Source organism: Apteryx mantelli, chromosome 17, assembly GCF_036417845.1.
Source record: "Apteryx mantelli isolate bAptMan1 chromosome 17, bAptMan1.hap1, whole genome shotgun sequence".
Taxonomy (NCBI): Eukaryota; Metazoa; Chordata; class Aves; order Apterygiformes; family Apterygidae; genus Apteryx; species Apteryx mantelli.
Genome location: NC_089994.1, coordinates 14414016 through 14437949, shown reverse-complemented (window position 1 = coordinate 14437949; position 23934 = coordinate 14414016). Strand labels below are relative to the sequence as shown.

Genomic DNA, 23934 nt, shown 5'->3' with positions numbered 1-23934 from the left:
TTACTGGTAATTTGAGTATTTACTAGAAGTATGGAGATCATGAAAGATTGACCCTTCTGAGTTATCACAAGTTTGTCATCCAAAAATAAAGTCACACAGAACCATTATTTACATATAAAACCACCGGTATTTGCTTCTAGAATCAATACAGGATTTGTGGATGCTAAAAATGTGGAGGGGTTCAAAAACAATTAGAAAAATCCAGGGGAGTGTTATCAAAGACAATGATATGACTGCTGGCTTAGGAATTCCCTGAGCCTCAAATCTTTAGAGCTTGGGAAAGGAGTAAGTACCACTGCACACTTGCCCTCCTCTTGAAGCCTTCCCAAGAAGTTTTTGGCCACTGTCAGAAAGAAGCTAGGTGAACCTTTGGTCTGAACTCTGTACAGCTATTCTTATAATGGAGATTCTTAGGACACTGACCAAAAGACAGGACTGTTGAAAAACTTTGATTATTGAACACTTTGGAAAAGCTTTCACATGAACATAGAGTAATTTTTTATACAAGTACAGAAAATTAAACCCTGCATCTTAGCTAATAACCTGACTTTTCTAAAGCTTATGTCTCAGGTAAGGCCTTCGGAACCAGAAATTCAAATGTTGAAAAGACTCATAGATCCCTATATATTCTTTATCAAATGTCCCATTTTAAATGGCATACCATTTACCTTGAAGTTGCTTTCTTGGATCTGTTTCTCTAAAGCTTCCCACTGATAAATTTTGCAAAGGCAGGAGTGAGACAAGAGATACTTCCTTCACTTTACTGAACTATCTGTGAATAGAATTAGACAATAAATACCTAAAACTACTGTTAGCCACCTGGCATCTTGTCTCCATTGTTACTAAAATTTGTCTCACTTCTGTAGCAGTGTTAAAAGGTAGGAGGGGAGGCAGCATACTCACTCCCCACAATATCAGTGAATTGAATATCTACTATTCTTTTTAATGTACTCTGCTAGATTTTGAGGTGTGCTCTTTGGGTCAAAAAAGAAACCTTCTCCCAAGCTCTAAGACTGAGGGATACATACTTGTGCCCACTCAAATTTCTGACCCACACAATCATGAGTGTAACTGGGAAAGATCACAGGGACTCAGTGCGCTGGTTCTTTTTCCAAGTAATGGCATCTTATGATCCTAAGTCCTTGTTAAACAAATTAGTAAAACGAAAAGATGACAGCTCTAGGCACTATGATAGAAAAATAAACACAAGATGTATTGAATATAAACCCATGCCATGCTGTCTGCATGTAGCACAAATGAACAAATCTAAGAGATTATAACTCTATTTCAAGGAGAAATGCTAATGCTGAAGTATAACAAAATCACCTTAAATGGCAATATGCCCAACTGCAAAACAAAGCATAGAAGAAAGAAGAGCGATGATAACACATCCAGGTACAAGGATGGGATAAAACTGAATCCTGAACATTCTTCCACTCTATTCCTAAACATGGCCTGAGATCACTGGCAGAATTTGGGGCCCACCCTCCTCCCATTCTTCCTGTTGAGACCTTGTATACACGGAGCAAGACTGAATCCAGTTTCAGTATAGACACTTGCAGTGAACTGGCCATGATCACATTCCAAGGTTTAAAAAGAAATGCTAAATTTAAATTAAATCAAATGAGTTCAGAAAAGAACAATTATGAATAAATTACAAGACAATATGTGAGCAGAAAGAGAGGCATACATTAAATAAGAAAACTATTTATTCACTGAGTCCTATTAATTTTAAAGAATGCTAGAATATATACATTGCTTTTTTCCTCTACATGCCCATGCACTTTACAGAAGCTATTTGGTGTCATTATCCCATTATACATATACGGACATTGAGGAATAGAGTAGGTGACTTGTTTAAGGTCACACTGAAAGGCAGAGTCATTTGTATGATATAGTGCCAAGGACAACAATACATGGCAAGTAAAAACAGAGAACAAGTTAAATGGGCCCTCGAGTAGTAAGACACAGTCAGTGTTAAATGATCATATCCAAAAATAGTTGCATGTATCAAGGACGATATACATTTTGGGGGTAAATTACATAGCAGTGGTCAAAGACTAGTTTTCATTATAGACTGATCAAGTTTACAGGATGTAATGTCTATTATACTCCCTTATGTCATGAGTGTTAAATTGCTGGCAACACCACAACCCCAATGTCTGCCCTTCTAAAGTCCTATCAGATTATTCCTTCTGACATACTTCTGCTTCCAGTCCCATCTTTGGTCTGGTTGGTATGTTTTTGATTTTCTTTTGTTACAGAAAGTCTACATTGCACATAATTTGTCCATTTTTTCCCCTTAAAATAAACACATTTTCACATTAAGAAAAATGTGTAAAATTTTATACTTCAAGCATTTTCCATTTTATGATGAATGTTATACATCTCCATGTTCAGTATAAGACAACACTATAGCTTTTTTTCTTATCCAACAAAAGAATAGGAAATTGAATAGCTCTAAGTGCCTATTGTAACATTCAATCATCAATTTAACATGCGACTCCTCAAAGTGTATGACCATGTTTTCACCTGAGAAATGCTCGTGAGGTATGTTTGCCATACAGAACTTCTGTATGGATGCAGTAGGTGCACCTGCAAAATACAAGTTGTTCAAAAGATCTCAGTGTCTACATACAGCCTGGGGAGTTCCCCTACCAGCTGCTATGTGCACATGGCAATATGTGCTTTGATCGATAGCGTTTTCTTGCTGCTTTAATTTTCCAGCTTTGAGTCAGTGAATTGGCACATGACCTCAACATTGCTGTTCCCAAAATCTGAAGTGGAGGTTGTGACAGACCTTGTGGTAGGTTGCATCTGCAGTGCAAAGTACATTGCAGGCTCCTTTTGAAAATTTTAGGAGGCTGAGTGACCCTAAGAAGCCAAATTTAGCCCACTGTCACCACCTAGCTGTTTCTGAAAAGATTCCCCGTTTCCTTACATTTACTGCAGGAAATACACTGCATGTAAGACCAAAAATGTCAGTTGGGCTTGTTCTAAGTCACACATATAAGAGCTCATAAAGACATCAAAATTTGAGATAAAAGCTCTTGAGATTCCCTCATATAAATCAAGTTATATAACTATATTAAAAGTATCTGTTGATGAAATATTTATTACAAGTGAAAAACAACAAAATTATGACAAAATCTATGCAAAATTAAGTAACACACTATTCAGCATTCCTTGCATTCAGAACAAACACCTTGATACATCATTACTAGGACGTGCTAAGTCTAAGCTAAGGTTAATGGAAAAATTCACTGGAAAAAAAAAATTAACCATTTCTCCTCACTCACATTATTAACCCTTTGAAAAGGCAAGATCTGAACTCTGGGATTAAACTTCCATAAACTTCAGCGAGAACAGGACTGATCTCTTAGGACTAAACTCATATCCATTCATGTTATATAGCTTCTGCAAACTAACCTACTTGACTTCAACAGGAAAATTTGAGAAGTAACATAATAATCAACATGAATAAAATGGCAGAATCTAACTTTAAACAGACAAAACCACTCTGAAGCAATAAAATATCATAAAAACCAAATTTTAGGATTAGATATAATTTAACATATATAGAATACTTTGCTTACATGTTTACAGGCAGAATTTGAACAGTATCAAAGACTGGTAATGGCATTTTCCATATTTTTTGCATCTTAATGTTACATTTTCCTTTCTCAGGTTTCCTTTCCAGCTTCCTTTTTCCCTTGCCTTCAGATATACCCTTCCTCTATTTTTGTGTTTGCTATTAAATATACTGTTGTTTTAAATTCTTCACAGCATCCCCTATTTTCATTATAAATGCATTAATAAATATATTAAGTTAGTTTCTTTGAATTTGAGTATGACTTGCATATCTAACTCTTCAGGTTCCTTGGAAAACGCCAACCTGAACAAATCATCTTAGGCATAGCTTCTATTGAAAATTCTGGTACCTAAAAAATTGCATCCAGCTGCATCCACTGCAAGAAATCAAACTGCAAAGGCATAAAGATAGCTGATAGCAAAATCTATTCTGTCCAGATTTTTATACCATGTTTATCACTCTGTTATCCGAGTTCTATTTCTTATCCATGAAAGTCTCTGCCAATGTATTCTACACATAATACCCCAAACCTTCTTCTGAGCATTTTATTTTATGCAAATAACATTATATACACTGCAATTTGGATTTGACAATAGGACATACTCTACTTGTCAGTATTTCCAAACAATCTCCTGTTCTCTCTAATTTACATTAAATTGAAAATTTCCTCACAATTCAAAGAAAAGATGATAAATATTGGTAGTTTATGAATAACAATAGAATGTCTTTTGGTCCCTTGGTAAGCAATACCATTTATCCTGATTGTACCTGCTTTACCTTATAAATCAGATGGATTGTATACACATATTATCTACAAATTCAAGTGCAGACAGGGCATAAATGTTTGTTAGCTCCTGCATTCTACTGTTGGCTGCAGGATTCTTACATTTAAGCTCATCTAACAAGTATCTGTAGTGTCTAGCAGAATTCATAATCGCAGTAGAAGAGACACGTGACACAAAATGTTACACATTTTTGAATGAGTTTTTCATTGAGAAAAGCTTTTTTTTTTACAGTCTTATGAGGGAAAATTATCTTAGAATTGCATTCATATGATATACTCTTTTTGCGATTTGAATTAACTGCTACTGACAATAAAATCATGTAAACCATGACAATACAAAACATACTACAGACAAAATTCTCTTCAGTTCCTCATTAGGATTCTATATTTTAAGGTAGTCTTTTCTAATTTGCCTTATTATACTGGGAATAATGCCCCACATAAAAAAATGGTTTTTTTTAATATCAGTCAAAATAAGTTTTACTCATTTTACTTAGGAAACTACCTAAAGAAAAGTGTTCACACCTGTTTCAATATCTGACTACAGATCTCACCAATTTAGTCAATTAGCCAGCAAAAACGGCTCGGCTATGAGTATTTGCCTGAAGGGTCAGGGCCTAACTTCTCGATAAAAGCAGCAGGTTGCAAGCAAAATCACTGCTTTCAGGCAATGTTTTGTTAAGGAGCAGTGGGTTTTACTCCCCATTTAGGTGATTCTTGTGCTCGCTACTTCTCACTGAGTAAAATATACCTTGCCTACCTTATGCCACAGCTCTAGCAAAAATTATTAAAAGTATGTTAAGTGTTAGGCTATGCATGTTTGCTTTTTTGGCCAGAAGGAGGAGAAAGAGATACCAGCCAGTTACCCAGGGCTCCCAAATGAGAGCATCAAATTAAATGAGTGGGAATAAAAATATAGCCTGAGAATTATGTTTGGAAGAAGGAACTGAAGATTCCTACAGAGAGAAGGAAAAGAGAGAACAAGAGGATAAGGAGGAAGAAGCAATGACTGGGCTGGAGATAGGCAAAATCCAGGTGGGTCAATCTTTTCAGCTTAGAGGCTGTAATGCCTTAAGCAACGTGATTAAAACCTGCTATGGTTCTCACCCTCTCTCCTGAGGGAAGCATGTACATGCGATGAAGTGTCCTGTTCCAGTAAGGCTCTCTTTTTGTTTGCTATTTTAAATACATGTTGCTTTAAACCAACACTTGGGAAAGCAAGACTGAAGAAACAAGGTAGTGATAGCCCCTCATTTCTGTGTGGGCTTTTTTCCTCCACAAGGGCAGGCCCTTCGCTCAACCGCCCCCTCCTGACCTCGGCACTTCGCCCCACTCTGGCCAAACCGCACCGGCGCCCCACGGCGGAGGGACTCCCCCCTCTCCCACCATTTGAGCTCGGCAACCGCCTTTCCCCCTCCGCAGCCCCGGTGCCCTGACTGGGCGGGGGGGGGGGGGGGGCTCACCTCGTCGGCCTTCTCCTGCGGGGGGGCTGCGCGCGAGGGGATTGACACCAGCTCCCGGTCTCCGCCTCGCCCTCTCGGCGGGCTCCCCACAGCCGCTGCCTCAGGGGCGGCTTCCCCTCAGGGCGCTCCCCCCCCCCTTCCCCGCTGAGCGCGGCCGCTAGGTGGGGGCTGCCCCCTCCCCCCCGCTGCGGGCTCCAACGGCCGCCAGCGCGAGACCAACGGCCGCCGCGGGGGGCGGGGGCGGGTGCCGCGCGGGTGCTCGCGCGGGCTCCCCCCGATTGGAGCACGCCCCGGTTCGTCCCGCAGGTTGCCGCCTCCGCCGCCCCGTGCGGCTTTGCCTCCCCCCTCAGAGAAAAGTCTCCGCGCGCCGTCGCCGGCGGCCCCGAGATAAAGGCAGGGGAAGCGCAGCCGGCTGGAGCGGCGGGCAGCGGCGCTGCGGGTCGGGCGGCCGGGGACAGGCGCAGCCCCGGCGGCTCCCCCCGCGCTCCGGCACCTTCCCCGCCCCGCGCCCGCCCGCTTCAAAAGTTTTGCCCGCGGAGCGCGGCGGTGGCGCCGCGCCGCTGAGCCCCGCGCCGCCGGCCCGCCCCCGCCGGCGCTAGGGCAGGGCAGGGGGCGAGGGCAGGGGGCGGCCCGCAGGCGGCATGGCGAGCAGCCCGCCTCGGCGCTGAGCGGGCGGCCGCTGTGCGCGGGGGGCTCGGCCATGGCGCGGGCGGCCGGCGGCGGCGGCAGCTAGCGGTGCGGGCGGCGGCGGCGGCGGAGCCTCGCGGAGCGGCGCCCGGGACGCGGCGCCGTGTGCTCGGCATGGCGGGGGCGGCCCGCGGCGGCGGGCGCCGCTGCCCGGCTGTCAGGCTGCTCCTCGGAGCCCTGCTCTGCGGAGGTAAGCGGCTGGCCGCGCGGGGGGGGCGTCCCGGCTCTGCCGGGCCCGGAGCGCGGCACCAGTTGATCCGCCGGCTGCCCCGCAGCCCCTCGGGCGCTGCCTGAGGCTCCTTCCTGCGCGAGCTTCATGTTTGCCACCGTAGCGGCATGTGAACGAAATGACTTGTTCCTCCTCCTTTCCCCCTTGTCTCTCTCTCTTTTTTTTTTTTATCCTCTTTTTTTAATCCTCTCCCTGTCTCTGCTGTTTTAAAATTTCGATTTTCTCTCATGTTTATTTGTTTGTTCAGAAACCTTGCAAGTTTGCTTTTGACTGATACGAGAGAACGGGGAGTTTCCTTTCTTTTTGCCTCAAGATGTATTTGCAAATAATATCGTTAATTATTGCATTGTAATACTGGGATCTTCTCTATGGGAGAGTGTGTCCCAGTTTGGGACAGAGTTTGTGGCAGGGTGAAAAGATTGTCAGAGGCACTAGTAGTACAGTGGCAGTGTTCGGGTTATGGACTAACCTTCGTAGCTGATGCGGGAGCCGTGCGATAATGGAGAGTGGGCAGAAACCCGCGACCCGCACGGGGCGCGATGCGTGTGATCTTGCTGCGGTGAGGAGCGGGTCTGTGTCAGCAGAGGGGTCGTTCGCGTGATCTGATGATCTTTCCATCACTGAGCTTTTGGGACCACGGAGCTCCTCCGGCAAAGGCAGATCTCCTCTGAAGTGATACAGGGATGTGAACTGTGGTATGTGCCTGATCGAAACAGGGATTTTTTTGTGCAGAATTGTAGGTGACTGCCGTGTCTCGACACTTCCCAGTTCTTGCTCAGAGCAAGGTAGTTGTGGATGTTATTTTATTAAGACAACCGCCCCCCTTCCTCTTTGGGGGAGGGAAACTTTTAAGCCCTCTGTAATTCTGTTGTTGCCATCCCTAACAACAGAAAATCATTTTGCTTTTTATCCTGTTGGTATTAGTGGTGCTGTTTGACTGATATAAGAAGATTACTAATAAAAGACTCTTCATTGTTTAGTTTGTTCCAGTCCTCCCAACCCCTTCCCCAGGGTAGTTGATTGCAGAGGCAGCCATGAGATATACAGAAGTACCTCAAGAGTGAAGCAGAGGCCAAATCAGTGGCATTTCATAAAGGGACTTTTCCCAGATTGGTAGGGGAAAACAAAGTGCCTGGCAGAAAACTGCATGGCCTGCTTAATGCCAGTCATTTTAATATAGTACATTAAAATTAATGGACATCCCAGTGACTCAACATGCTGTAAAAGTGCTGATGTGAGGAATCTGAAATATGGGATTCTGTTTTGATTGCTGCAGTCTGGAGGTGAGAATTATATTAGCCTCCTGCTCACCTTCAGAGACTGCAGGAGATTGAGACTTGTAAAGAGGATCTGGCTTTCTTCTAGAGCAGTACATCTCTCCTGCCACACTGGTTTGACAGTCACAAATGCATCTTCTCAAATAATCATTTGCATTAGACTTAGAGTTAGGCACCAATATGTGGACATTTTCTATCTGAAAACAATTTTATAAGAGAGGGACCTGTAGGTTACACCACTTAAAGGTGGGAGAAAGCGCTACAGCAAGAGGTTATAAACAACCAGACCTCGTTAAGCCATTTCTCTCTGCTGGAACCTGGGTCAATGTTGACCAAACCACGCTCTAAAAAAAGTCAGTAGCGGTGCCAGAGCTAGCCACTACTAGCAGCAGCTGCTGTGAGGTTCTGGGCCATGTTCATTGAGAATAAAAGAGGAAAAAATATTAGTTTTCTGCAGAGGAGTAAAGCAAAGCTTCTGAGCAAGGAATTTGCCTCTCAGCATTGCTTTGCACAGTACGATTTAGAAAAGAGCCAGTTAATTAAACTTATTAAATAAGGTGTTTGTGTGGTTTCCTTGTGAGGCCTTAACAAGTGTTTCATTTGCTCTCCTCTTGTGTATTTGCACTCTTTTTGTTGGCATGTTAGGATAGGGATTGTTCTTGGGAGCTGAAGTCCGGCTAAATGAAAGTCACTTTCTAGTTCAGAAGCAAAAGGTTTGTAAATGTGCTGAGAAACTTACTATTATAGACAAGTTGTCATTTGTTATTTAAAGAACTATATTTACTTCTCTGAACTCATTAACATCTCCTATCAGGCCCGAATTTCTAAGAAAATTCTCCTGAAACGTTGCCTTAGGCTTCAGTGTGGCATTATACTGTGGTTATTATCTGGCTAATAATGTTAATTCATTCAATCTCAAGAAAGAAGCTTGGCATTTAATTTAAGCCATGCCTCTAGTCAGACCAAGTTGTATAAAAAAAAGTCAGCATGCAAAAGTGCTTCTGCATTTAGGTACATGCACATGCTTTACATACTAATTATTGGATGACTGTGTTCTAGGTGGAGCGTATGTGTGTAAAATCATATTTGCATAAGTAAATCCCAAGTGTATATAGATATTCCTTTCAGGAAATGACCTCTCTTCAACAAAGTGCTAATGCATGTGCTTAAATCTCTTTATAGCCAATAGGAGGTATTCATGAGCTTGAAGCTAGGTATCTGCTTAATTGTTTTCCTGAATCAGAGCATTAAGTGTGAAGGCAAGTGTGCATATTTATTTTACTATTTAATATATAGATAACTGGGAATTCTCGGTTTCAGACTTGCTGTGAGCTAGAACAAGAATTGTAGAAACTGGAAATACAGAATGTAGGGAGTCCTAAAAATGAACTCAAGGATGGATGACCACAGTATAGATTCACTTGCAGAAATATGCATGTACAAAGAAATATTGAACATGAACAGCAGTCAAACGTGCATGGAATTACCTGAATTTTAGGCACTCATGATAGTGATTGTACAAAATGCATACACAATTGTTCATCCAGAGGTTGGCATGGCAGCTGCTTTGGTTCTGCACTCATTTGTACCACAATTGTTTGATATAAGTCCTCATTTTAGTTAGTGATGTGAGAACTGACTGAGGATCTTTATTTTGAATATCATTTCATTCCAGTTTTAGACTTGTCACACAGTGGCATTTTTATAACTTATTTTGGAGGTTCAATAGCATGGCATACCTTATCGTTATGAAAAAATATCCTAAATTTTCTATTTCTTAATTTCATCCCATTAGTGCTAGCTAAGAACACAGCAGGGACTTGCATTATGTTAAATTATAATAGCATAGAGTTTTATAAGTGGATAATGTCTTTTGCATATAACTTTTAAAATGGAAATAGTGCTATTAATATTCTAATTTATCTTGTTTTCATATTCGGTAGTAGATCTTAAAGTTTGTTGGACACCGTGCTTAACTAGTGAAGCATGTAGCAGTTGCTATATTGTAAATGGCTGTTCAGACATGCTTCTAAATGCACATCTGTGTGACAGAGAAGTGATTACAAGTATGACATGTCTTGTAATGCATAATATGTGGCTGGCTCTTGAACTGTGTAACTAAGTATGCATATGAAATAAGGTGATAGCACACTATTAAGCTTTCTTAAATTGATTAATATTAGTAAGTATTGACGAAATATGTTTGAGCTGAAAGGATAGGGATTTTATAGAGATTTGGGGTTTAGTTTTTGGGGGGGGTAGGGTATGAGCTGAAGAAGTGGTAGGTCAGCACCACTGAAAAATTGGCTTGTAATGAATAGCTAGAAACTCTTGTGAATAATAGTAAATTTGCTGGAAGTGTTGGCATACAAACTTTTTTGTGGTGGGGTTTTCAAGGAAATGCCCCTTTGCAGTGAGAGGAGCAGTTCATATGTCTGAGCTGTTTGTAACTGCTGTTAGGGCCATGTTGAACTTTAAGGCAGTTAGTCTAAGGCAAATGGATTAAGGAAAGTTTGAGATCTTCAGCGTATCATCATGCAACTGAAGAAGAGTCAGGTTTGTTGCACTGTATTCTACTTTTCTTCAAGCCTGTAGTAAACCCTTTGACTGAGGGAATTTGCTCATACGCTGCATGCCAATTAGTGCTGCCACACTGAGATTTTGGCAGTGGTTCACATCTAGCAGGCTACACTAGATGTGTCCTAGCTATTGAGTGAAGCAAAAAGCATGATGAAAGATGTGAAAGCAAAATGGCAACAAGTTGAGAGAACGTGGAAGAAGTGTGTAAATACAGTAACTGAAAATCATCTAATATGCATACTAGGAAGCTGAACTGAGCATATAAGACAGAGAAGGCAAACAAATATTGTGGGAGACTTATGAAAATATTCATCCCTCAGTTTGAAGGAGACATATACTGGGTAGATTTGATGCCAAAGAGGAATGCAAAAAGGGAAGCTGCGTGGCAGGAATCGCATCTTGCCTCTAGTGCCGGAGATACCACTGACTTGCTGTCTGAGTTTTGGTCAGTCATTTCCCTCTTACTCCTGGTCCGTCTTATCCACTGACATTATGGTTTCCTTGGCACAAGACCTGATCCTTGCTTTGCTGCTTTGTCCAGTGGACCTTTTTATTTTTTTATCATCTAAACACTACTGCAGTACAAATACAGGTAATATTCTATGATGCTGTAAGGCATTAACTCAAGGTCTTTCACTGAAATGTGAGTGATACCTCCTTCATAGTGATGTGCAATAACTTAATGGCCAGCCAGCTTGCCTTGTCTGGTTCAAACTCTGTTATCCTGGCTTGCTCTTACAGGCCTGCGTCCTTTATATTTTATTCAGTCTTCCTACAGACTCAGTACCCTAGAAAAAACAGTTTCGCAGTGTTCAGCTCTTCAAACAGTTGTACTGTTTTGTGTTCTGTGGACTGGCTCAGGCTCTAGTGACAGATGTGACCCCTTTGAAACAGGGACGGACAAATGGTGCATTGAAAGTTCATAGCTTCTGCAGTCTCCTCACTTAGAGGTATCTGGTAAAAGCCTGCGGATGCTTCTAGCTTTGGAAATAATTTTACTCCAGTAGTGCCTGTGTCTGTTTTAGTTAGTAAATGGAAATACTCTCTTTATCTATTTGTGCACATATTTTTGGGTCAATACACAGCCTCGGGTCATCATTTTTCTTTTCAAGTGTACCTGGTGGAGTGACCCAGTGAGTCTACTCTTCTATTTTCTTTGCTATTCTAAAGCATATTAATCTGTTGAGCTTGAATTCCATAAACAATGTGTCATCCCCATCACTAAAATTACAGGCATCTTTGCACTACTGGTCAATTAGCTGAACTTTTCTTTAGGGAAGTACATTTTGAATAAACGGTTCTTTGCCACTGTGCTTAAGAAATGTGCTAATGTCTCACTGTTGCATCATTGACGTCTTGGGTCAGTAACTTTGTCCTCAGAGACAATGTTTTCTGGCACCACTTCTTTGCTTGAATAACACAGATCATGCTAATCACAGCTTCACTGTCATTATCAAAAGTACTGTGCAGTTTCAGCAGCTTGACAAATGTAAACAGCTAGACAAGCCTCCTTAAGTGGACACTTCTTTTATTATATACTGCAGTAAGAATTTAATCTGATTTTAGCATCCGCAAGTGTCATGTGTAAGGTCAAGCACCCTTTTTGTTAATTGTTTCTTCTAGTATAACGTTTTCCACTTTCTTCTACAACTCTTATAAAAGATTCAATTTTGTACAAGGACAATGTGAAATTTGTAGAATTTTTATCATAAATTCAGAAACTAAGAGAGAGTGGAGCCCTATCCATTGGTTTCTGTTGTGACCAGAATTTGTGCAGTCAGTACTTTTTTGTTGTGCATGTTGCTCTTTAAGGATCCCCAGACCTGCTGCAGTGGGAGACTGAGAATTATTAAGTGAGTTGGCCTTTTCAATAATTTGAGGCAAACACTTAAGTCAGCGAACAGTGGTCAGGAATTTGACACTTACATGGAAACCTTGAAGTTAAATAAATAAGAATGCAAAGGGGGATGAGAGTTTGCTCAGTTATGAAAACAGACTTTTACTAAAATGTTTATGTGTTTGGATGGAGCAAATCCTTAATGGTCTCCTGAGCACATATAAAAGCCATTTTTACTGTGCATTAAGAGGAAGTCTTAAGTAAATAAAAGGTATGCAGAAATACCATGATATTGGTGTAACAGAGGGGTTGGTCTGCTAGTTTTTGCTGTTTGTTAACTGTAACATGGAATCATAGAGTTCAGAGGCTGAAAAATACCTACCAGTACATCTAATGTTGTATTACTTATGTAATTGCTATATTTTTCCACTTGATAAAATTTTTCAACTGATCAGTGTTTTGTTTAATTATTTTTCCCATTCTATTTTGTAAATTATATCCATTTCAGAAATATTTCCAAACAATTTACTTTGTTTTTTATTGTACTTTCATCTAAATGAGTTTTACTTTATTTTTCATTCAGGTAACTATTTCACTTCAAATTATCATTTTTGCTTCCACTAAATATATGCTATTGCCAGTCCGTATTTGAATACATACTATGTAGAATGTATCATTAGTATTTTCTAATATGTTGTTTCTGTATTACAAAAATGAACCATCTCGATATGATTACTCTGAAAAGATTTGTCATTCCAAATAACCTTTGAAAAGAACTCTGATTTTACGTAACAATTTAATTTCTTCTTCTGCCTTGGAAAGAAGGTAAACTTTAAAACTTTAGCATTTCTGTTCTTTTGAAATTCCATTTTGTAGCCAGTTATATTGCCTGAGGGTGCAATTCCTCATCAGTTTAAGGCAATGTAAATTGGTACTGCCAAGTTTCTGGTTCCTGCCTCTCCCAAGCTAAGCAACCCTGCCCAGACCGCTTGATTTGCTCATCCTCCTTTTGTGCCAGCAGTGGCATGTCTCTGATTCCTCTATAAGCTGCTTCAAGGAGATAAAACACATAAAATATATATACACACTCACTTGTAGGAGGGTAAGTTTATATCACCTTGGGATCAACTGACTGCTTGTATAAGCAAAAGAGGATGGGCCCAAGTGAGGGAGGGACAGCTTAAACAGTTATGGCACTGCAGCCTAACACTTAGAGCCCTATGGCTTTAATTTGTTCCTGTGACAACTTAGTAAGAAGAGATTGTTTTGGGAGTTGCTTAGATTATATGTTCAGTGCAGGATATTAAACACTGAGAGGTTAGAGAACGTGAGAGGCACTTGGAGGCACTATACAACTTTGATTTCTGTATTGAGTGTTTTCTTTTTTCTAAGTGATGCTTTCATTTAAATATCTCCATATTCTCATGCAGATAAATGTAATTTTTAATACTTAAGTTGTTTTCCTGAAATAAAACTAAAAATATTAAAACTTTCATGCACTGTTATTACAAACAGGACTAGTGGCGTTGCTTGTTGTTATAATTGCCATTAAAAGACTTTGGTTTTAGTTTCTTATGAGCTCTCCAAGCATTAACTGTTTCAGCTAAAATACTCCATGCCAAGCATCTGCTTCTGATTGAATATTTTTCTTTTTTCAAAACTTCAGTCAAGAGTTCAGTGGTTTACAAGAACAAAGCTGGGGAGAGGGGAGAAAAAGTGCCAGTACTTACTGGGCTGTTACAGCATGTTTGTTGTGTGCACTCATCTTCAGTGTTGCCTCAGATGGTGTTGTGTATGTGCTGGTGGAGAATGTAATTATGCCCTATCAGTCTTTAATCTTTTAAACCTGATTTATTTTTGCAAGACCTGAGGGTTTGTTTTTTTCTTTTTAATTTCATATCTCTGTAGAAAGAGCCAGAGTGTTTGCACTCTGTAGAATCAAATGACTTATCGCTCTGCTGGCATGAAATAAGGAGAAGCAAATACAATAAATAACTACTGTGGAGAAGGTAATATAGTATTGACCTCCCAGTGCTTGTTAATTTTCACTGATCATAACATCGGGGAAGACAGAGACTGAATATGGTTGCCCCTTAGTGAGGCTGGACTACTGCTTGTATTAGCCTGTAAACTCTGGAGCGTTCCTGTTTTGCACTAGATTTATTTAAAAACTCCCCAAAAAGCAAATTGTATTATACTTTAGTCAGACTTCCTAGCGACTCTGGGTTGTCACTCCTCAAATGTTTCTGCATTTTTCAATGATTAGATCAATTTAGAGTTTCCTCTGCATCTGCCCTGCTCTTCTAGTTGGTACTCTGCTTGATACTTGATGTTGCTTTTCACAGCTCCTGGTGTGCAATAGCAGACTTGTTAGATGGAAAAGATGCTTTTCTTTGTCTGCAGCCGTAATACAGGATTCAGACTTGAGTCATACAGCAGCTATGAGTGTCTCCATGGGGAGCATGACTAGAAAGGGCTCCAAATTTTGTGGAGGCAGCATCTGTGGCATAAAATGCTTGCTCATTGAATTTCTATGTGAGACACTTTGTACAAGTTGTGGCATTAATAGCCAAAGAGAGCTGCAATTGCCCAATGCAAGCGTAAAGCCTGTGCCTCTTGTAAAAGCTGGTATGATGCTACCTGAGTTGCTCTTTATTCTTGACTGGTCTTTCATGAGTCTGTCTTGGTATGTCTTTGAGTCTCACTGCTTCAGGTGGCAAAACTTACTGTTAAAAAAAAAAAAGTTTCAGTTAGCAAAGTGACTCTACCTAAGTGTTCTCCATCTTGGTTTTTAAAGGTGCTCACAAAAGGCTCTCTTATGAGAAGACACTGTTGAGCTGATGCCGCTTTTAATGCCTTTGTGCTTCTCCAGTTCATGCCACTGACACCTTCAGAATGAAATCTATTAATAGAGTTCAGAAATAGGGAGCTCTCTTCTCAAGATGATGCCCTCTTGTCATTCCATTTTGGAGGGAAAGGGACTTCTTGCATGAAGAACAAGAAACTGTGAGCAGGATCTCTTGGTTCCTTTAGTAATTTTTCTTCCGACTGAAGTGCAAATGTAAATGCTTCGGTAGCCTTTCTCTGATTTAATTTGCTCATCTGTAAAAGGGATGTGATTATAGCACTTGCTTACCTTTTTGTTATCATAATGCGGGTAAAAAAATATTTTTTTCTTTGGGGTGAAATTGCGCATTCTTTTTACAGTAACATCTGCAGCTGATTAAATAGTAATGTGAGTTATTACTGTTTCAGTTTTATCCAGAAAAAAAAACCACCTTGATCTGAGATCGGTGTCATGTAATGGCACTCAGCAATTCACTGGAGCTGCTCATTAGCTTATGGAATCAGTCCAAAAAAGATGACTAATGTATCATGCTTTGGAACATTAGTAAAATGGTAGAAAGAATTTTTCTAGTTGTGTGTGGCACCATGGAACCAGTCTTTTCTCCTTGGAGCATCGCAGGCAGTCTGTGGCTGAAAGGAGGGTGCTGCTTGTGAAAAACAAATGCAGTGATCTGGTCTGAAAACACCTACAGTGCAATGTCCATCTGGAAGGTCTCATTTTGTTAAATTTAAGCAGTTATTCGGAGAACTGTAGATTCATGGCACTGTCTTGGTTATTTCATGGATGAAATTTGTATGTCCCTGTATTTCAGGCTCAAAGCTTCACAGGTCCTCAAAGCTTTAGGCTTCCATTGAAATTTTGTCTGGGTTTTGAAAACACATTTTAAATTAGCTGTAGTGACGAAATTGTGGCACTTTAACTGGAAGTATCAGGTGACGTTTAAACATGATCATGTAGTGGTATAATGTCAGAACAGGTCTGAGGTAAAAATCGTGCCTTTATGAAGTATTGCTCAGGAGAGTCACAATATGCAAATAGCCTCTTTGAAGAGTAACTTGCATTGGTGTGTGTGGTGGGGTTTTTTAAGTTCTGTTTGGGAAGGGGGGAAAAAATTGCTTTCATAAGTAGTAATGATGTATAAAGCTGGGGTTGAATCTACAGTTCTGATTGCATGTATGATTTCTAATTGCATATATGATTTTGGATCCTGACCTAGACCCTGAAATGAATCTCTTACCCTTGTATGTTGAATCAAACTAACAATGCTCCAGATGCACTTAAACTTCAGCAATGTTCTGACCTTTTTTTGTACTGTGTGGCTCTTGTACCTACTCTCTTCATTTATCATTTAATAAGAGTGTGTCAAATTGAATCCCTGGGGTCGCCAGTGCTTATTAGTCTCTCATGGCTTTTTGTAATTCATTATTGTGTGCCTGTGGACTCTTCTGGGGGGAAAAAAATTGGATTTTAGTGTGAGATCCTGAGCATAAGTAACTGCCAAGACACTGGCATAAACTGTTAGCTGGTCAAGTTCTAGCTCTTCTGTAATGAATGATGCGCTTCATGAGTGAAATCCTGGCTCTACTTACTTCAATAAGAGTTTTGCCATTCATCACAGTTTCAGCCCACATATGCATTGGTCTGTATATCTACCAATTCATGGCTGCTTGCTGAAGTGTCCTCACCCTACCTCATTTTGCCATGCAATTTCCCTTCCTATTAAAGGGAACATATTGGATGAAGAGGACGTTCTTAGTGCTATTCACAGGCAGAGAACAATTTTGTATGAATTCTTCTTTTACAGCATTTACATATCCACTTGCTGGAAAAGGGGACCTAGTTCAGGTGCCAGATAAAATTTGGCACTGCTAATTATGCTGTCAGAGTTGAAGTGATTTTGGAAGTCTCGGTCTCTCTCTCCCTCCCCACACCCTCCATAATTAGTCTGCATTTATAAATGGTAGGCGCAATTTAAAAATTACTGTTTCAGTATACTTAAGGGGAAAATGTTTTAAACACTGTATTTGAGTTCATGCGTTCAAATAATTTTAAATACATTTAATCCATATTATATGGCTGTTACAAGCACAGGAGTTTAAATTTATGCTTACTTATTGCTTTGGGGTGGAAACATTAATTATAAAAAAGTAACCAGTGTTTTGAGTGATATGGCCCCTTGTTTTGCGATAGCCCTGCATAGAGTTTTAGGTGGCACAGAAAGAAGCTCAGACATTGGATGGAAGTTTTGTCAGCACAGCAGTTGCTCATTTTATCTATTATTTTGCTGAATAATATTTAGTTCATGTAGTGCTTTCTCTCTTCATCTAACCCTCACTGCTCCTGGATGTTAGCCTTACTTTCTGCCTTTTATAGCTGAGGGATATGAGAAAAGAGTGAAAGAAAGGACAGTATTTTCACTAGTAGTCTGTAGAATTTGGATGCTTTAGCTCTTAGAGTTGTGGTTGGGGGTTGAAGATTGCTTAACTTCTGGAGCATCAATTGCGTTGCACCCATTACAGCCATCGGTGATTTGGTCAGTAGTCTGCGGTGTTCAGGAGTGTGATCCATCTGACCAAACGCAGATGTGTGCTTTAGAGTGAGGTGATTTGCTCTCTGGGTTTCACTGAGAATGTTGGCTGCATCTTCGCTCACTACAGTGGGAGCAGCAGCTCATCCACGCATAAACATGTACATTATAGCATCATAAATATAGGTGAGATTAATTCAACCCTTATAGACTTATTTTTCAAAGAGCAGATGTGCCTGTAATCTCTAAGTGGTCAGCACTTCTTGGAAAACCATCCAGTTAGCCCAGATTCATATTCGAGCTTAGGTGTCTAAGTTAAGATCCTAATTACTCTGTTCCCTTGGTCACTGGAGAGAGATAAATGCTTCCAGAGGGTGACTCAGATTGATATGAATTTGTCTGACCACATCTCAGATTCTACTTCCTCTTAACTGAAAATGAAATCAAACACTGTGAGCTTTAAGGAAACTGTTCTGAAGAAACAGAAGATGTAGACCACGTGGAACACTTGGATTATGAAGACCCAGTGAAGAAATCTTTCTTCATTGGAAAAACTAGTGGGTTTACTAAGCAACACTTCAAAGCTGTTTAAGAAGATGAAAAGTCTGTGGTCTAATTCATTGCATATGTGATATTTCCTAATGGCTCAGTGTTATATCAAAAAAGAAGTTGAAGTGTAGCAAAGTGGGTTTATTTTTTGGTCTGAATTGATAGTTTATAAACTAATTTTCGTCACAAGTTTTAATCAAACCTGTTGTAGATATCCGTCTATCAGAAAATCGCATCCAGATTACAATTGTTTGGCACTTTTCATTATAATACACTTAAAAATAAATAAATAAAAAAATAAAAGATTTTCTCAAGCTGTAACAGCTCTAGCTGAAGTTTTCCATGCTGCATATTTTCTGACTGATTTGGGAAAGTTCAGTGAAGTGGTTCAGTTGTTTCCAAGAACAAAGCCACCTGGAAATCCAGAGTTCTGGGCAGCTAGAAGTGTTTCAGTAAACAGCACTAGTTGGGTTAAATCTTGTGATTTTTTCACTGTTGGAGGAAAAGATAGATGATGTTTTCCTTAATCTCTTTTTCTGAAGTGGTGATGATATATGAGTGCCAGCATTCATTTTTAATAAGCAAGATTCATGACTGCAGATAACTCCTGCAAACTTATTCCAGCATTAAAAAGACAAATAAAAGCAGGGCTAAAAATGTTTTTTCAGTTTGTTTTTATGCCGTATAGATTTCGAGCTAATTCCACTGAAAAAAAATCTATTCAAAGTTGCCACAGGTCTATGTCTGAATGTTGGGTTTAGTCTATTCTAATCGTGGACTTGAGAGAGAGAGTGGCAGGTAAATTAGCTGAAAACCTTGTCCTTGTGGAGCGTGCTGCATCTCAGATGCAGGAACCTATGTACAGATTTTGCAGGGTATGTTCCTCTTAACTTCCATACGTCTCTATGGGCCCAGCTTCCAGGGCAAAAGCTGTGGAGCCACAGAGGCTGTCTCACTTGTTCTCAAAATGTCTCCTTCCTCTATTCCATTTCATGCAGAAAAGGAGGAAGCAATCTCATGGGATGACAAGGGTTAAGGAACAGGTGGTTATCTACAGGACTGCTCTCTCATTTTGTACACAGGATGGATAGCTTCCTGGGAATAAATCCTGTTTTTGTACTGAAGGAGGTTATTGTCTGTGGACTTCTTTCATTTGCTACAGAAGTTGGAAGGTGTGTAAATGTTACAGTCTCGGTATAGTTTAACTTCTGAATCTGAATCTGTACAGAGAGAAACTTGGCATTTTTGAGTATAAACAGCCTCTGTGGCTGTCACTGTTTTTCATACTCAATGTTGGTGACAGCATCCTAGAACACATTTTTAATAGCACCTCAAAGACCACATGATTGTCCTCATGAGGCAAGTGGAAAGTACAGAAGGAAGACAGAGGATGTCTGGTTCAGAGCATCTGATGTTATCTCTCAAACTTCCCTTGGCAATCGGTACTCCATTTTCTGAATCCTTTCTTTATTTACTTAGCCAGACGTGCTGGATAAGTTTGCAGGTTAACCTGTGTATCATGGAAGAAGTAGAGACTGTAGAAAGAGAAAGATGGTTAAAGCATTTTAGTAAGACTCTGGAGAACTGGATTCTGTTCTTGCTCCTGACACAGAGTTAGTGTTATGCTTGAAAAATGCATGTTTTTACGTTATGCATTCAATTTTTTCATAGCTGTCTCTAAAGATAGCAAGAGATTTGTTGTAAACTTGCACAAATACTGTATTCTTTAGAAAATCAGGCCAAAGGTTTTCCAAATTAGGCATCTGTATTAGCAACTGTACTTTCAGAAGCATCTGCTAATTTTGCTGTACTGCAGGTCACTCTCTTGCAATAAAAAAATCCTGTTCTAGGAAGGCATTGTGAAAATAAAAGTATTAATATTTGTGAAGTGCTCTGTATAGTACTGTGACAAGCAGCATAAAAAGCTTATCAGAATATTAATAATTCAGTACCACACTTACATATTGTGTCTTGAATTAGTACGTAGGGTCATACATAACAATAAAGAAATGGTGAGCAGCTGTCCATTTTGTCAGCATTAAGGCAGAAGTTCTTTGGAAGAAATAATACATCATTAAAGACTGCATCTTAATGCATATGTATGTGGGGATGAATTAAGTTTAAGTGTGGATTTCCTTATTACTTTTTTGGTGCTTGACTTGGCAAACTTAACATTCTTTTTTGTGAGGGAACCTTCTGGCTCATTGTAGGCTATTCCTGCTGCTTTTAATATCCTTTGAGATTGATTCATGGAGTGCCAACATCTTGAGCTGTGGAAGGAGAATAAGAAGCCTGAAGAAAGTTCCTGGGTACATGGGAATGGATTTGAACTCGGATTCTTTCAGTGCCACTTTGTGCTGAAAGAAACATCTTGTGGTTCAAAGAACTTTTCTCTACCTGACTGGGGGAAATCCATTAATTCAATCATTTCCATTTTGATTAGAAACTGGCAGTGTCAGTTAGCAAAGAATGTAAAGAGAGAGCATTTGGCTACAGTTTATTGGAAGGATATCTTAGGGAACGTAGAGAGGTGTGTTGGGTAGCTTTTGAACTTATCTATATGTAGTACTACTTTGAGAAGATTGCTGTGGGCAGGTGAACTTAAGAACGCTTTTGTATTATTGTCATTCAAGAGGTGAATGTCCTGGTGTTGGATAGACCAGAGTGTGTTTACTCCTCATCAGAGGAGAGTGGAGTTGTGAGGAAAGATTAGAGAAAATGCAAGTTCAGTGGAAATATTTTAGACTGCTTGGTACATCTGCATGGGATGGAGGTGGACCTGCAACCCAGATGGATCTGAGCGGTGTTTTTTGGAAATTTGCCAGTCGCAGAGGTAATGGAAGGAAGAGCCTATGACTGCACTTGGCTTCATTTCACAGCCCTTTGAACAGAGTGCAAGAAAAAAAATCAAATGTGTTTCCCTATAAACTAGTTAAGGTTAGCCCTGTTTCTGGCTTGCTGCGTGTGCTCCTCTGAGTTGTTTTAGAAGTATCTGGTTTAGGAACACGTTCATAAGATGATTTTAGTAGCTTTCAGCTGAGATAAAGCAGCAGCAACTGTACACAAATAAATGATAGACTTTTATTTGCCTCTTACCTGTGTCACTTTATTGACCTGCAGGAGAGGTAATAATGGCTCCTTAGAGGCAACAGAGATAGCAAAGCTGCAACTTGAGGCTTGATCTTGCCAAGATCAGTAAACTTGCTATTAGACTTGATCTGGAAGCATTCTTGTCTCTCCATTGATTATAGGGAGAGCTGAAGGAGACAGACTTCAGATACTGTGCAATCCCTTAGTGTTTTACTGCTATCAGGGAATGTGGGCTCAACACATTGCAGAAGAGGCTGAATGCATTCAAGGTCAAGAATGATGCTGACCTGTGGGCTTGATAAGGAAGTGGTCAAGATTATAGGAACTACTCCTAATTTCTAATCTGATGCATTTTATTGTCTCTACCTTTAAACTTTTTTTATTCTTTTCTTTAGGCTCCTACAATAAAAAGCAGTCAGTTCCTTTAAGAGCTGACTTGGTAAATGCTCTGGCAAATTAAGCTATTAAGTGTGGAGTAGAGAGAATCTATTTACAGATTTTAAATGTGGTAGTTAATGTTTTGAAAATGGCCTTGTCTGCTGTTTATGTTATTATGAAAAGAAATTCCTGGGGTATCTTTCCGAAGAAGGGGAAGAAGGAGATAGCAAGGGTCTATGAAAAACAAAGCAAAACTAACTGCAAATCCAGCACAGAGATTGGATGCACTGTGTCATATTATAAAACCCCAACTGAGATCCAGAATTTTAGTACAGACAGTGAACCCAGAAGCTGTACTTCAGTCAAGTCTGGAGGATGCTCTGCAAAGCACATGGGACCCTGTCTGCTGTGTGCATTCAACAGCTCTGTATATCACCAGAACAGTATCGGGCAGCTTAATTTGCTGCTGTTCCTACTCACATGCAAATTATAAGCAGATCTGCAAACATGCTGTGCTTTTTGTCAGTCCCCGGACCCGTCCTCAAGAACTGTATGGACACAGTCAGTGAGCTTTCCTTTCGATACAAAGGTAAGTCCCCTGATTCCTGCCATGGGTACCAGACATGAGTTTGGGTTCTGGCCAGGTGGTCCTTGTCAGGACAAGATTTATTTGCTCTTGTTTTATACTTTGCTTGTTTTTTAAATGTGGGAACTTGGCCAATGCAATGGTCATAGTAAATTATTTTCTTTAATGTACCTAATTCATTCTCATTCTCAATGAAACAAACCAATACATTTAGGATACCACACTAAAAACTGTAGCTCATTGTGTTCTTGTGGTGTATGACATCAGTAGAATGCCACAAGTTAATTACATTCTTAATTACAGCTTTGTATTGAATTAGGGATCTATTATACATAGAATAATTGAAAACCTGCTGAGATCACGTCTGGTAATGTCTAATTGTATCCCATGATTTTTTCTTAAACTTTAAATAAAAACAGGTATTTCACTTAGCATGGTTTTAATTAATTGACAAGAGAAATGTAATTAGAGCTGAGGCAATGGACCAACTATCTTAAAATAATCACTTGGAAATTAATCACATTTTGGAAAACAATTAACAGTTTCCAGAGTAGCAGCTGTTCTGCTGCATTTCTGGAGAAATGTCTAGCAGGCGTTTTTGGAGAAAGGACTTAGAAGAAAGAGATTTGAATGTTCAGGAGGTATTCAGAGTGCTGAACATAAGGAAACTTGATCTCCTTGCAGCTTCAGGCATCAGAGACCTAGGAATAGTACAGGAATAGAACTAAGAACTGCATTTTGTCCTGAGTATTGAGAAGGACAGGGCATGGCTGTATTGTGCCAAGAGTAGAAGAGGTGGCTGGTGGCCTGAAGGGCTGAGCTGCTCTTTCCCAGCTTTCCTTGACTTCAGTGGTATTATCTGCTACTTTCCAATAGTGGAAGACTTTCACCTGAGCATCGGCAAGTGCAGGTTGTGACTTCTTGAACTTTCTGCCCTTGTTTGCTGAAGTCCTTCCTACCTATGTGGATGTGGCATAAGTTTTATGGAAGCAGTCTTTGCCATCCACCATCCAAAGAGCGCTACTTCAGGGAACATGGAAACACATTACTTCCTCTTTCTTTCTGAAAGTGTTAGCCCACTCCTGTTCTTAATATCAGGACCAAGTAGTCTGCTAATTTAGGGAGGATCTGGTAGTGAGAATGGTGATCAACTAGTGGGCCAACGCATTGGTCATTGCTCTTTTTGTTCAAGAAAATCTTGTGTGATCATAGGCAGAAATCTGGATTTTAAGGGAGACATCTGAGAAGGAATTCAGTGCAGGGCCTCTGAGGAGCTTAGGAAATGCTACTGAAGTACTTTCAGTGACGATTTCATAGGCTGACATCTAACAGGAGGTTTTAGTCCATTCCTCTTTCTTTCTTCCCCTTTGTAGAAGCTTTGAAAGATGTTTTTTGGAAAGGATTGTGATATTTTTCTATTGGTATTTTTCCAGAGAGTCACAGCCTTTTCATTTTAATCAACCTGCAACAAAGCTTTAATTTCGTGGTGAAAAATAATTTCACTTTG

The 23934-nt window shown here is 40.1% G+C and overlaps 1 protein-coding gene across 1 annotated transcript in view; it reads left to right on the top strand.

Annotated features, from left to right (window-relative positions):
* Nucleotides 1-6596: 6596 nt before the first annotated feature.
* TMEM132C (transmembrane protein 132C) overlaps nucleotides 6597-23934 on the top strand; it is a 216055-nt gene continuing 198717 nt past the window's right edge. Inside the window, exon 1 of the mRNA XM_067307074.1 lies at nucleotides 6597-6716. Coding sequence (XP_067163175.1) covers nucleotides 6641-6716 — 76 coding nt within the window. The 5' untranslated portion in view covers nucleotides 6597-6640. The remainder of the gene's footprint in view (nucleotides 6717-23934) is intronic.